This window comes from Chinchilla lanigera, unplaced genomic scaffold, assembly GCF_000276665.1.
Source record: "Chinchilla lanigera isolate Chin_1 unplaced genomic scaffold, ChiLan1.0 scaffold00052, whole genome shotgun sequence".
NCBI lineage: Eukaryota > Metazoa > Chordata > Mammalia > Rodentia > Chinchillidae > Chinchilla > Chinchilla lanigera.
In genome coordinates, this window is record NW_004955453.1 from 9,218,867 (window position 1) to 9,232,851 (window position 13,985).

Genomic DNA, 13,985 nt, shown 5'->3' on the forward strand with positions numbered 1-13,985 from the left:
TCCAACTTGGCCCCATATCCTAATAGCCCATTCAGCTATGAACTTGTCAATGGGTTAGTGCTGGATAACTCAGTCACCCCTCTAGGCCCTACCTTTGAGCACTGCTGCACTGGCAATAGAGCTCTCGTACAACACTTTTGATTTAAACCATAACACTCTCCACTTGTATGGGCAAGCAGACTTTCCTGTAGAGAGGTGAGGAGCCCTGTCCAAAGCCTTAATTGGTGTCATAGCCCCAACCCCCACAACTCACGTTCCCACCCATCACCCAAATGAAGGCTGCACAAGTTCTCTTAGACAATGCAAGGCAGTTGCTTCATTTGTCAGAAGCGTAAACTGGAGATAATGGAAACACAACCTTTAAGAATTCACATCCTGCAGTTTAGATTTTAAAAAGAAGCTGATCATTATCTTATCAGATTAATACTTTGAATTTCAGCCTATCCTTCCTGTTTCCATTAGATTTAAACCTTGGTTAGTCCTCATTTCCTTTTAAAGTCTTGAGCTGGGCGCTTTGTACCGACTCTCAGAAAATAGGTTGGGTTCCTTCCCTGAGCCCTAGCAACGCTGAGCCCTGCACAGGTTGACATCCTCCTTTTCATCTTTTGTATTGATTTAGAAAGAACGTTTGCAAATGACTTTAAAAACTGCCATTTTCATGTTTGGAAAGCAATGCATGATTTTTGTAAACTGCATTTCAGTTGGAATGTTTAGGATGTGGGTGGTTAATGCCCACCACGATTCAAGGGGGGAAAAATATGAACATGAGAAATGAACTAGAACAAGGAGTGAAAGTACAATCGTGAGCTCATTTACCCAGAATCATCTGAGCCTGTTTTCCACATAGTTAACTTATGAAAATAACATAATTTACCCAATTTAATCACTAAAGCTTTAAAATCAGCCATCAGGGGAAATTCTGCCTGGAACATTACACAGAATTTCTCTGCCCCTAAACAATGTCCATTGGATGCTGTTTGACTTCCCTGGGTCCATCTGTGTCACTGTGCAAGCCCTCACTCTTGCACAGGGCTGTAACTCTATGTAATTCATAGAGATCTTCATGGTGTTTATGGCCCCCAACACAGATGAGTCACAGATATTGCAGGTATTAATTGCATCTATCTTTCTATTTTTATTGTGTTGTTCATCTTCTGTCCTTTCATGCTGTAGGTGGCTCAGAACTTTAAGTCAGCTTCACTCAGTGTGGCACTGGGGCCCATCACTTGGTGAAAAGCCAACAGCACTGCCTGCTCCACCCAGACTCAGCCTTGCCATCTCATTCTGGTGCCAAGGCTCCCTCTTTTGTTTGAGTTACTGTCTGCACAGGACTGCAGTTGTTGGCTTTCAGCCTTGACTTGCTGGACTGGTACTCTCCTTCTCTGGCACTTAGAATCTCAGTGATGATAACAAGATCAGTTGTGTTAATAGTAGTAGTATAAGAAGGATACCATCTACTATTTATGACTAGGTTTTGTACTGTCTTCATTACAACTCTGCAGAAGGGTTTATCTTACTCTCTTTGGACAACTGAAGAAAATAAAGCTTAGAGAATTTAAATTTTGCAACTAATACTCCCAGATCTCTTCAACTTCAAAGCTCATGTTCATTGCTGGGAGTCACCACTTAGGTGCCACCCGGGCCAGTGTACCTTTACTTCCACAAGAAACCCAGCCCTGAGCCCAGTGGGGCTGAATCTGGGTGGACTGGCTTAGTGCCCCAATCACCACAATCCCCTGAAGAAATGTGTCAACACAGCAGCCTGCCAAAGGGACATCCTCCCAATTCTAATTAGCTGCTCCCTGTTTCCCCTGGACCAAGACTGGTCAGAATTGCATTGCTTTTGATCAAGAGATATTGCAAATTTAACTCAGCAGCATCTTGTAATCCTGCGTTAAGGTGACTTTGTGCTCAGTGATGTTATGAGTTCCTTCTCTCCAAGCCACTCCCCTAAGCTTCCTGGAATGAAACATGTGCCATCTCTTTTTGGCTCTGTAGAAATTGTTTCTGTTTCTCCCAGGGACCAGGCTGTGATCAAGAATAGTTGAGGTTACAAAATGAGAGACTTTGGGATAAATGAGTATTGGTGTATTATTTTCAATTTTTCTGCTCATGGAAATGGATTACCAAGGGGTTATGGAACTTGTGTCATGTTCTCAAGGGGGCTTAACTTCAAAGCACAGAGACATGCCCAATACCACCACTGCCCCAGTACCCAGGGAACATTGTGTAACTGGATAGGGAAGAGAAACAAGATTAAAAATACCACTTATGGACAAGGTGGGGAGAAGGCAATTATCTGAAAATCCTTAGATCATCTCTTCTCCAGTAGTGACTAACTGTACTGACTACTTTGTGTTTAGTGCTGGGCTGATAATTTGACCTGGGAATTAGAACCTCTGGGATCATCATTTCACACGTGAAAGAACTGAGGTTTAGAATTTTTGCTCAAAACAATAAGTGGCTCAACAGGAATTCAAATTCTGGACCTGATTCCTGATCCTTTGCCCAGCTGCCACACTCTACTACCTTCTATTAAGTATAAGAAACATCAGTTATGAACTGAGAACGGTTGGATCAAATATAAATACACTAGAAGCATGAGATACAATATTAATGGGACATATAAATCGTCCACGCACTCTGCAGGAAGCCAACATGGCAAGGGGGTAATTTTCTGATGCACCTAAGTGTATCAACAAAGGAATGGCCTGCTTTTGAGTTGCACTGATGCCAAAGGTGGGGACATGAAGATAAAGGAGGGCTTGGCCATTGCACCTGTATTTTTAAATGAAAGAATATGTGCTTGTTTCCAGTGTGATTCATTGTATGGCTCGATAAATGGCAGTATGTGACAAACGATGACTGCAACGTGGAGGCCTCAGTAATTAAGTCTCTTCTCAGAGAAGAGAAACTGAAAGGTAAGGATACCAATGACAGATATGGAAAAAAGAGATCATGGCCTGTCCTTGAAATAGATTTATGTCCCAGGTTCTTGAGTAAATTCAGTATAGAAGAGATGCAGAAGTGAGTTGAGAGGGCCACTGGGCCTTTGGGAGAATCACTTCACTGGGTTGTGTTGTCCTCTCCCCAGCTGAGAAGGCCCTGGTGAACTTCCTCCCAGCCATTTAACCATGCTGCTACACGAGGAGACTTACCCATCTGGAAATAGACAAGGAAAAAGATTTCCACTAATCCCTACCCTGGAAAATAACAAATCCTGTGACCCAGTTTTACTTGACTTAGGACTAAATCTCCATTTGTTTTTAAACTATGAGGGAGTCTCTTCCTTTGGATCACTTTTGCTTAGGAACAATTGCTGAATCTATGAAAAATTTACAAAGGAGCCCCAAATGATTAAGCGCTTGTTTGTAATGTTGGTGATGATTTTCTCTTTACTACCAACTGATTCATTCATCCATTCCACAGGTGCTTAGTGGATCCCTTTATAAAGACAATACTACAGTAGAAATGAGCAAATGAGGGTTTCTAAAGCCCTACCTTCATGTCCAGATTGTCTGCCATCACACAATTTAGCAGAGAATACAGAAAATACTTCAGCTGGTGGAAAAAGATAGCAGGGTAGTTGATCTCCCACTAACATGGTAGTCATTCCCAGATCCTCATACTGTCCCAGCAAGATAACTGGCTGGCTCCTTCTACAACAGAGATATGTCCAACACTGTCATCCAGTTCTCCAGGGCCTCTTTTCTAGAAGCACTGTGGTGGTGAACATTATCTTATATGATGCAGGATCAACAGCGAATTACAAATGGTGACAATCATGTTTCCACATTTCAATTGTATGTGCTTTGATATCCAACTTGGACAGTTGAATCTTTCCTGCCAGTGAACGTTTTTCACAGTGAAGATAGCACTTTTTAAAATTTTTTTCCTATCAAATCTATTACATTTAACAGTGCTTGAAATTGCCATCAAAATTCAGTTTAAATCATCACTTCAAAGAAATCTTCTAAGACTACTTGCTCCCCTCTGAAACTACCATCAAGGAAGAGTTACACATTTTCCTGTGGGGGATAGATCATTCTGAAAAGGTATTTTCCAGGGTTTCCTTCCACATCTTGCTACATACCAAAGATTGTTTTTTGTTTTGGTTTTTTTTTTCTTGTGTAAATTCACTTTGGAAGGTAGATGGTTTACTTGACACATACTTAACATTCAGAATTGGTGACAAACTGATTATGGGGCTAAATTCAAGTTCTGATTATGCTACTTACTGGAGCTGTGATTCTGCAAAGAAGCCATTTAATTCTCTGTGCCTCCATTTCCTCAACTGCAATGCAGGCAGACAGAATGGTGTCTCCAGGGGAGGAATAAGTGGGTCTGTATGTGTAAATATTCATCAGAACTATGTATAGCACGTAGTAAGCACTGTGTGGTGGGGGGTCAGCTAGAGCACTCAGCACTGTGATTATTAGGCATTAAGAACCTATTACAAGGTAGAAGCAAGAGTTATAGTGAACAGTTAGCACAAGTCTACGTCTTACTGAGAGTGGAATATTAATGCAAGGATTAAATCAGTGAGGACTTTATGGCTTGTAGACAGGTACCCCAGGGGTGCAGTGATAAGGACTGAGTAAGGTGCTCTGCGTCAAAGCCTATGGTGAGGCTCCTCCAAGACAGAATCACTTTCAAACTGGCCTGGAATTCAAGAGAAAGAGGTCAAACATCCATTATTTCCATTAGCAGAGGAGACATCACACTTGTTCGCTGAATGTTTATTTTGGTACAGGGACTCCATTGACTGTCTCAGTCACTCTTCTCACTGCTGGGACAAAATGCTCAACCCCTACACCTTCATTGAGAAGAGGTCTATTTGGGCTCTGATTTTCAGTCCGTAGTTAGCTGGCTCCAAGCCAGATGGGTCGTGGTGGAAGGGCTTATGCGAAAGAAAACTGCTCACATCATGGTGACCAGGAAGCAAAGAGAGAAGAAAGGAAGCAGCGAGGGAAAGGTGCCCCTCCGGTCAGGTCCCCAGTAACCTGCCTCTTGCAGCTAGACCCCCTCTTGAACAACAGGTCATGTCTATCATCACAGTGATTCCAGAAGTCCCACCTACGAGCCCATGAGGTATCTGAGGGATGTTCTCAATCTAAACCATAACTAACATTGGCCTTTTCAGTTACTCTCTTTCCACCATTATTCTGCAGATAGAAAACAGCTGTCCCATTTCAAATGGGTCATTGTCAAGGCTCAGAAAGGGTAAGTGACCTGTCAAGAACACGCAGCTTCCTCATGGCAGAGCCTTGCTGCAGTGACAGTCTGCCTGACTAGGAGGCTCGCTGTGAGCTTGCCCACCATGCTTCACTGGCTGCCTTTGCCACCAGGCTGCCATTAAGGGAAAGGATCTGGTTAGACTTGAGTCATATTTCTTAGTACATATTAATCATGTGTCCTGTCAGTTATTCTATAAATTAACCAAAATGTAAGTCAAGCTCTCTATCCTCCAGCTGACTCTGGGACCAGAGGAAGGATGGACATTGGAGGGCGCCCTTTCACATGATGGACAAGCTCCCTCTGTTTTTCCACACAGTGTTAGAGACTGAGCCAAGGGCCTTTGTACTGAGTGAGCTACATCCCCAGCCCATTTTTAATTTTGTTTTTATTTTATTCAGGGTTTCACTAAATTGCCAGGTTTCTCACACTGGGCTTGAACTTGTGGTCCTCCTGTCTCAGTCTTCCTAAATGTTGGGCTAACAGGATGTGCTCATGGCCTGCCAGCTATAGGGTTGATTTCAGGTGCATGAACCAGACTTCTGGCAAACTAGGGACAGGCCCCTGCCCTATGGCCAAAGCCAAAATAACCAGAGGGCTTCTCTGAGGTCTGATGCACCAACCTAAGGAGCTGTGTCCAGTACTTTCGTGTACTGACTGTGCAAGAACAGAACACGCCAGTGTCTGCTTCCTCAGGCTGGGAGTGCTGCCTGGCCTCTGTTAAGAGGAGAAGTAGCTCTGTGTGATGTGTCTTCCTCCTGTGTATATAAGTCCCTCCTGAAGCCTTTGCTTTGTGTTGTTGATCTGTGTAGTTATGATCATTTTCATCTTTCAGAAATTCTCATCTGCTAAAGTTATCCCACCTCCAACCATACTGTATAGCTCATTGTTATAATTCATATATTCCCTTTTATTTTGCTTCTGGCAATTTCCCTTGCTATGTGAAGGGAAGAGGTAAGAGAATACACAACATCCACCACCTTGTACTAAAAGTCAGGACCTCTGATACCCTGTGTGGAGAAGCCATGTTCTGCTGGCCCAAGGGCAGGCAGGTATGGGGACAGACATCCTCCCAAGGCACTCAGAACCTCTGCTTTTTGAGAACAGGGGTGAGTCTAGCCCAAAGGGACTGAGAATCTTTTTCTAGAGAACTGACAGCTCATACATTAGTGGCTTCGCTGTTGGAATATGGTTTTCCCAGGCAAGGTCTTCAAGTCAATCTGCTGTAACAAAAACCACAAACTGGGTGGTCTCAACAACAATAATTTATTTTCTCACAGTCCTAGAAGTGGGAAATTCAAGATCTACATGCCATGAGGGTTGGTTTCTGGAAAGGATTCTCTTCTGCCTTGTACACCACTGGCCTCTCCATTTCTATGACCTCTTTATTGTGAGTGAGAAAGATGAGGTGAAGTGGAGGTGCTGGTGTCTGTTCTCATAAGGACATGGGCCCTAGTATATTATGGGCCCCTCTATCATGACCTCAGTCAACACTAAATTACTACTTTAAAGATCTTATCTATAAAGATGGCCATGTTGGGTGTCAAGGCTTCAACATATGCATTTTAGGGGCACACGGTTCGAAGCAACAACTTGCTCCTCTCCATAGCTCAGCCTTTCCATAGATTTCTCTTCCTAAATAAGTTCTAATCATGACCTCTTTGAAGTCATGAAACAATGGACAAAGATTCACCATGGGTGAAGCAGTGAAATAAACAGTTCCAAAAAACACTTAAGGCTGATCTTGTTGAGCTTCCTTTCACAATTAAAATATTCAATGTAAGCAAAATATTCGAGCTAGGATTTGAGTGTTGCTGACACCTTATAGAATGCAGCAAAAGCCCTCACTCTGTGAGCCAGACAGTGTCCTCCACTGGAGAAGACCAAGTGCAGTGGACCTTTGGAAGAATAACATGGACATCATCTCTATCCTGCCCAACCATTGATCAATTTGAGATGGTCAAGATAGATTTAGCTATATCTCAAAGATACATTAGATATATAGATTTAAATCTACAGCTCTTACATAATTTAGCAAAGTTTCAATAGGCATTATTTATTTAAATTAAACATGCATTTCCTTGCCCACTGTAAAAAAAAAAAAAAAAAAAAAAAAAAAAAAAAAAAAAAAAAAAAAACCACTTTTGCATGTGCCTATCCCAGTGGTGAAAGTATTTGTACCTAGAGTTAAGTAATTCTTACATCAAAAAATTTAGACGAATTTTCTAAAAACTACATTCATTTCTTTGGACTTCTTGGAAAGGGATGATCGTACAGCCTGAGTAGTCCACTGAGACAGCCTTCCTAGTATTTGAGACTATTTTGCAGATTTTTAAAAAATGGTTGTTTCATTATTTTTTTCCTGCTCTTTGCTCTCCCTATATTTGCTAAAGCTTCTAACTTATCTTTTTCCCTGGTATACTGACTTGCAGAGAGCATCTCCCTTCCCTCTTCCATGTCCTGTGTTCACTAAAACTACGTTAGTAACATGAACATGACCATCTCTACCCTGAAACATGAGAGCTTTTCCCTGTGTGTGAATTTAGGATTTCACAAGTGGTGAGTGCAGGTATAGATAGATGATAGATAGATAGATAGATAGATAGATAGATAGATAGATGAAGTAATGTCACATATGTTTAACAATCCAGAATAAAATCTAGTTTCCCATACTTCTTTAAAAAATTTAGCATTATATACTGTCAGTGACATTATTTCTACATCTAGGACAATACATTAAAAATCTTGCCATTTAATCAGTGTTGTATTGAATAATGAAATAAGACCCAGCGAGGGGAAGGAGGCAGACAAAAAAGCAAAGAAAAGTCTCCAAAAGTTATTTTTTGGCTAGGCCATGCACAATTCATGTGTAGAGACCTAATTAATGGCTCGCTTTATTAACAGTTCAAACAAAAACAACGGGCTTTGCTGAAGAATTTAATACCCCATTTTTAAATATTTTCTGTGTATCAGTGCATATGCCAAATATGAGAATGCTATGCTCCCCACCCCCCTTTAATTCGCTATGTAAGTCTTAGAGATTAGCACCCAAATCCTTTCTTGCACCCTTGATGCATGTTTGAAATTTTTCATAAGATAAAGTTGGAAAATATGATACACTTTTATGTCCTGTTTCTTCTCCTTTTTATTTCTTGGATAACTGTGGTATGTGTTGAATTCCAAAGAAAGTAATTCCAGGATTTTCCCTTAATTTGGTAACAGAGACTAAGGAGAGGAGATGGACAGAGGGGCAGGGAAAGAGGGACAGAAGGAGAGAGGGAGAGAGGAAAGAGGAGAGAAGAGAGGAGACAAAGAGGGGGAGAGAAGAGAGTTCCCTCGCCGCCCATCAACAGCAGGGGTGAATTCCTTGGAGACAAGGAAGGATCAATGAAAACAGGCCTCTAATAGCTAGAAAGCATCTCATTTCTTTCCCTAAAGACACTGACATATGCCAAAACATCTGACTCCAAATGCCACCCCAGAGGGCTGGCCAGATTTAGCAAGGTAGCTAGAAAGGAGTTTGGTATATAAAGTGCCTCTGCTCTGCCAGGCCCAAGGTGTGTACGGAGTGCTGTTTTCTTCCCCTGCCAGTTTCCCACTGGAGCTAGAGGTGTGGCCGAGCGTTTGCCACCACCCACTTGGTGCCTTGGAGCCATGTGCTCCTGCGTAGATGATCAGAACCTACGGAAGCTACCGGAGAGTGATATGTGGTGTGCATGGGACTGAGTGGGTGGGCTGGACAGGGACCATCCGAGAGCCTCAGAGCAACCCTCCTGTTTGAAAAGACACATGCATAAACACCAAAGCCCACTCTGTACTTTTGTCTCTGGTGGATACTGTTATATATAGATATTCAATACACATAAGCCAGACAGGCTAAATTGTAGCCTCTCTTCAGTAAATGTCCCAGTTGTTTGGAGTAAAAATGGTTTAGATTAGCGCCCTGGGCACTCTGACAAAAGGTCCGGAGGAAGTAAGGGACTTGCCAGCAACATTAGCATTTTTTTCTTCTTTTTCCAGCAGCACTAAAATATGTTTGCTCAAAACAGAGAGAGATGAAAAACTACTGGCAGCCAGTGCCTCTTGAAAAAGGGGAGCAAAAAAGAACACGTTTTACTTCCTTGGCAAACCTACCAATTAAAACGACACTGTGCTGTGACAAATCGCTGAGCAATTAGTGCCTAATTGAGCATCGGGCTAGATGCTTCTGTGAAAGTGACTTTCCTGTTGCTGAGGTGGCCACACCTTACAGCAAAACAGTCTGCCCTGAACTTCCCGCAGCACCCTACACTCTGCGGAGCCCAGAGACTAAGGACAACCTTTTTCCCTTTAAAATCTCTGAGAGTTACCCTGAAAGAATTAGCTTGGCAAAAAGATCCCAACATTGAAAATCCTACTGGGGATTTCATGCTTTCCCCACATGTAAGCAAAATCCATTTTCCAAGAGATATTTTTAGTGCAAGTATCCCCTGCTGTCCTATTCTCTTTCAGTATACCATTAGATCTTGAGGCCAATCCAGTTGGGTCACGTGACTTCTAATCATCCCTCTCTGGTTCCTCCTAAGTGACTAGTCTCGCAGAAGTCAGGGAATACTAGACTCTTAACTACCAAAGACCTCAAAGTCCTTAACGAAGCCTTGAGTTCTCATTGACAGGATGTTAAAATGCTTTGCAGCTGCTTTTCCTGAGAGGTCAGCTTGGCAGACTGCACTGAGTGACCCTAGTGATAGAGATATTTTCAGCGCCGCTGGCTGCCTATGTAAATATAAAAATGTATTAGGCTGCAGAATTGCATGTGTGGGAACAGAACAACCATGCTATTGAAAAGAAATCTCAGGGGAACACTGATGCCTCTCACAAGGGTTTGGTTAACGTGTGCATACTTTTGATAAATCGCATTGATTCAAGATAATCTGCATTTTGCGTGAGCCTGTTTAATTTCTGGAACTTAGGAACTATGAAAAGTAAAATCCCAGCCATTTACTTAATGAAGTATCTACCAAAATTTCCTTCAGGAAGTATTTGCATTTTTAAAAATACAATGATTTCCACTCTTTCTATGATGCTGACTTGCTTTGGAAAAAACGTCAGTATAAAGTCGGATTGTCAGTTGTTTAATTTGAAAAATAGTGATCTACTATCTATGTGTCTGAGTGGAACAGATACATTTCTCCAAATCTGTAAAGCAGGAATCCAAATGTGTCATTGTAAGGAATAGAAAACAGCCTCTCAAAACGATTGAGCAATACTCTCTGGGCAAAATGCTCTGATATTCTTAAGTGTGTTCAGTTTCCGTGGATCAAATCTTTCCCATCTCTGCATCCAAGCTATTTGGCCGTGATCAGATGATCAGAGCTCAAGGAAGTGATTGGAGGGTTTGCTGGCTGCAGCTGCAGTGTAGGCTGTGCTCAGGGACAAGGAGCCACTGTTTTTCAAGCATAGCATCAACATAGAAGTTATTCTGTAGGCTCCAGGATGCAGCGATGGGCTGCACTGCCAGCATTGTTCTGCTGCAAGCTTTTCGCTCTGTGGTCCAGAGGAGCTGTCCACACATTTGTAGACGACGGCAGGAGGAACCATCCCACGAAACTGTGCCTCTGGAAAGTGACGATGAAATGAGTAGACCCAGAACCCTCATCATAATGGTACTGTATCCCTGGCAAAGCAGCCTTCCTTGATTGAGCTGTTATTATACAGACATTGCAATTTAGAGAGGGTTTTTTTTTTTCAGGCGGGGTGAAGGTCTTCAGCTTTAGATAAAGATACATGTGTCCTAGAGTTTTCTACTTTGTTGTGTTTTGGGGGGAAAGCTGCACAAAACTCTCTGAACTGTTTCTACCATTGGAAGAGCTGATTTTCTTTCTCTCACATCTGTCAGGAAAGTGTGCAGTCTATTGGGTTATCAGAATATTTCTTCTGCCTAGAGTTTTCTGCCTTGTTAACTTTTCTGCAGAAAAAAAATAACATTTGGAGCCAAGAGAATTTTATATTATAACTCTGATTTGAAAAAAGAAAAAGTTCAAATGGATATTCTTACTTCAAGTTTTCTAGGTGTTGGTAGATTTCTAGCTTCAAGGTATCTGGGACTTTTATTTCTAACTCTGCCACAGAAATGTTGTTTTAAAATGCTTCACTTAGGTATAAAGTCAACATCAAATATTGAGAGTGTTGTGGACTGCGTGGTGTTTTACTTGGAAAGCTGTTTCTTGCCACTTGCTAAATGACCTTTTTGGGAGCTTGTGCCTTCATTGTAACACTCTTGCTTTTGCTTTGTGCAACTGTTTGATCAGGAGGAAAAAAGAAGAGAATAGAGTCTTTCCTAACTTTAGGTTAGGAATAGATCTGCTTAGTCACTGAAATCCCCTGTTAGGATATACACCTATATGTGTTAAAGTTTCCAAACTTGGGGAGATACTGACCTCAGAGTGATTTCAGCACAATTGACTTTTTTGTCTCAATATCAAGGTTCATCTATCAAGGATGTAGTAAATAATGAATGAAAAGGACCTGTGAATGCTGTTTTCAAATGAAAGTCACTGGGCTTAGGCCGCACTTTTTAGTGACAGAATACCAAGCTAAACATTCCATGCCAACTTCAACAAAGCAGTGTTTGATTTTTTAAAAAGCAATGTTGCACTTGAATTTGGAACAATGGTTATCTCTACGTAGAAACACTAAGTAAGAAGAGTGGCACACTCATTAGTCCTGTAAGTTTTCATAAATTAAGTTGTAGAAAGATGTGAGACAGTTCAAAGGTCAAAGAGATCTTGGTTTACAACTCTTTTTTTTTTTTTTTTTTTTTGCGGTACTGGGGATCGAACTCAGGATCTTGCACTTGCCAGGCAGGCGCTTGTGCCACTGAGCTATATCCCCAGCCCACAAGTATAACTCTTGATAATAACATTAACCTACTATAGCTATGTGTATTGCTTATGCCACTTTACATAACAAAATAATCAATTTTTTCTAATTTTACAGATTAAGAAATTTTTTAGCTACAAAGAAGGCAAATGTATTTCAGAATAAAAATTTTGAATTTACCTAATAGTAATTCCTTAATTTTTCAAGGATCCTCAATTTATACAATTCCTTTAATGTCAATTGGAGTCATAAAGAATGTATTATAGTGATACTGTACTGTACTTTTCTAAAAAGTTAGAAGAATTTTTAATATTTTAATCACAAAGAAATGATGCGTTTCAGGAAATAAATATGCTTATCTTTATATGAACATTACCCCATGTACACATGTACTGTAAGATCACATGGCACCCTGTAAATATGTGCATTCTTTTGTCAGAGACTTTTGCAAAAATTTTAATGAATTCCCTTATGAGGAAAGGTTCATAGAGGTTGAATATCTTGTTAACATCATATAACTGCTAAATGCCAGCACCACAAAGTACACTTGGATCAATGATTCCAAAAGCCAGTGTACTTTCTATTCTGTTCCTACTCAAAGAAAATACTAATCATAAAACTAGTAAATGGATTTTCATTTTAAAAAAATCTTGCACCACTCAGAGTAAAACATGCTCTTACAGAATCATTATGCATCTCAGAAATTCCCTCTGGGACCCTGCACAGGTCACACGTGTAACTTACTGCAGGCTCACTGTGTGCAAAGAACAGTTCCAGATACTTGAAATCCACCAAGGAAGAAAACCATCAAAGATATCATCTCTAAATTGCTTAGGTTTAAGGTGAAAGTAGTTCTGCAAGTCTTGTGGTCACAGAGGTGCTTTACTAGGATGGTAATGTTTAGTGTACAAACTTAAATCAATAGAATATTTCTTGGGGGCTGGGGATTTAGCTCAGCGGCAAAAGCGCCTGCCTGGCAAGCGCAAGGTCGTGAGTTCGGTTCCTGGTACCGAAGAAAAACCAAAAAAAACAAACAAAAAAAAACCAACAATAGAATATTTCTTCTTTTCCAATACAGTGCTTTGAAACTTTTAGAATGTTTCAAACTCCCCTAGAAGTTCTTATTGATGTAGCTCATTCAGATTCTGAGCTCCTGGCGGAAAGATTCTCTATGAGAAGATCCAGGACGGAGCCTGGGAATCTGCATTTCCGGGCGGCTCCGATGGAGGGGCACACAGGGCGGCAGGCAGGTGACAACCTAGGCTGTCCTCCTCCCTTCTTAACCTCGTGTTTCTGTGTCTGCCAATCATCTTCTTACTGACCGCATTTTGATTTTGCTTTCTTACCTCCCTAGTTCCTATTGGGCACCAAATTTTATACATTAAAGGTTTTGTTTTTGTCTCTGGCAAGATCACAGACTCTGAACTCACAGATTTGAAGTTGGAATCATGGTTTTATCACTTACCTGCTGTGTGACTTTGAGCGTGATTTTTAAAATCTCCATGTCTCTTTTTATCATCTGTAGAATGGGAGATGAGTTACAACAACTGTTATGTGGGTGTAGTAAAGTATATGAGAAGGGATTAGAACAGTGCCTAGCTATATTGGTAAGATGTTCAGAAGGGTGGTCAGGGTCCTCCTCTCTGAAAAAGTGACATTTGAGGACAGATGGAGGTGAGTGGGTCAGCTGTGCCACATGCTGTGGAGAGGTGCCCTCCCCAGAAGGAGCAGCCCAGCTGATCGGTCCAGAGGCCTGACCTTGAGAGGCACAGTGGGAGGCCCGTGGGTCAGATGACTAAGAAGAAGGCAGCGGAAGGGGAAGCAAAGAGGACAGATCATGGCAGGGTCCAGAGGCTGTCGAAGCGAGGTGGACATGGTCCAAGAGTGAA

At 41.5% G+C, this 13,985-nt stretch overlaps 1 protein-coding gene across 4 annotated transcripts in view; it reads left to right on the forward strand.

Annotated features, from left to right (window-relative positions):
• Positions 1 to 10,668: 10,668 nt before the first annotated feature.
• Positions 10,669 to 13,985, forward strand: part of Dock10 (dedicator of cytokinesis 10) — a 195,036-nt gene continuing 191,719 nt past the window's right edge. For all 4 annotated transcript variants that reach the window (XM_005395477.2, XM_005395478.2, XM_013519950.1 and 1 more), the window contains exon 1: positions 10,669 to 10,880. In XM_005395477.2, the coding sequence (XP_005395534.1) occupies positions 10,719 to 10,880 (162 nt within the window). In that variant the 5' untranslated portion in view covers positions 10,669 to 10,718. The remainder of the gene's footprint in view (positions 10,881 to 13,985) is intronic.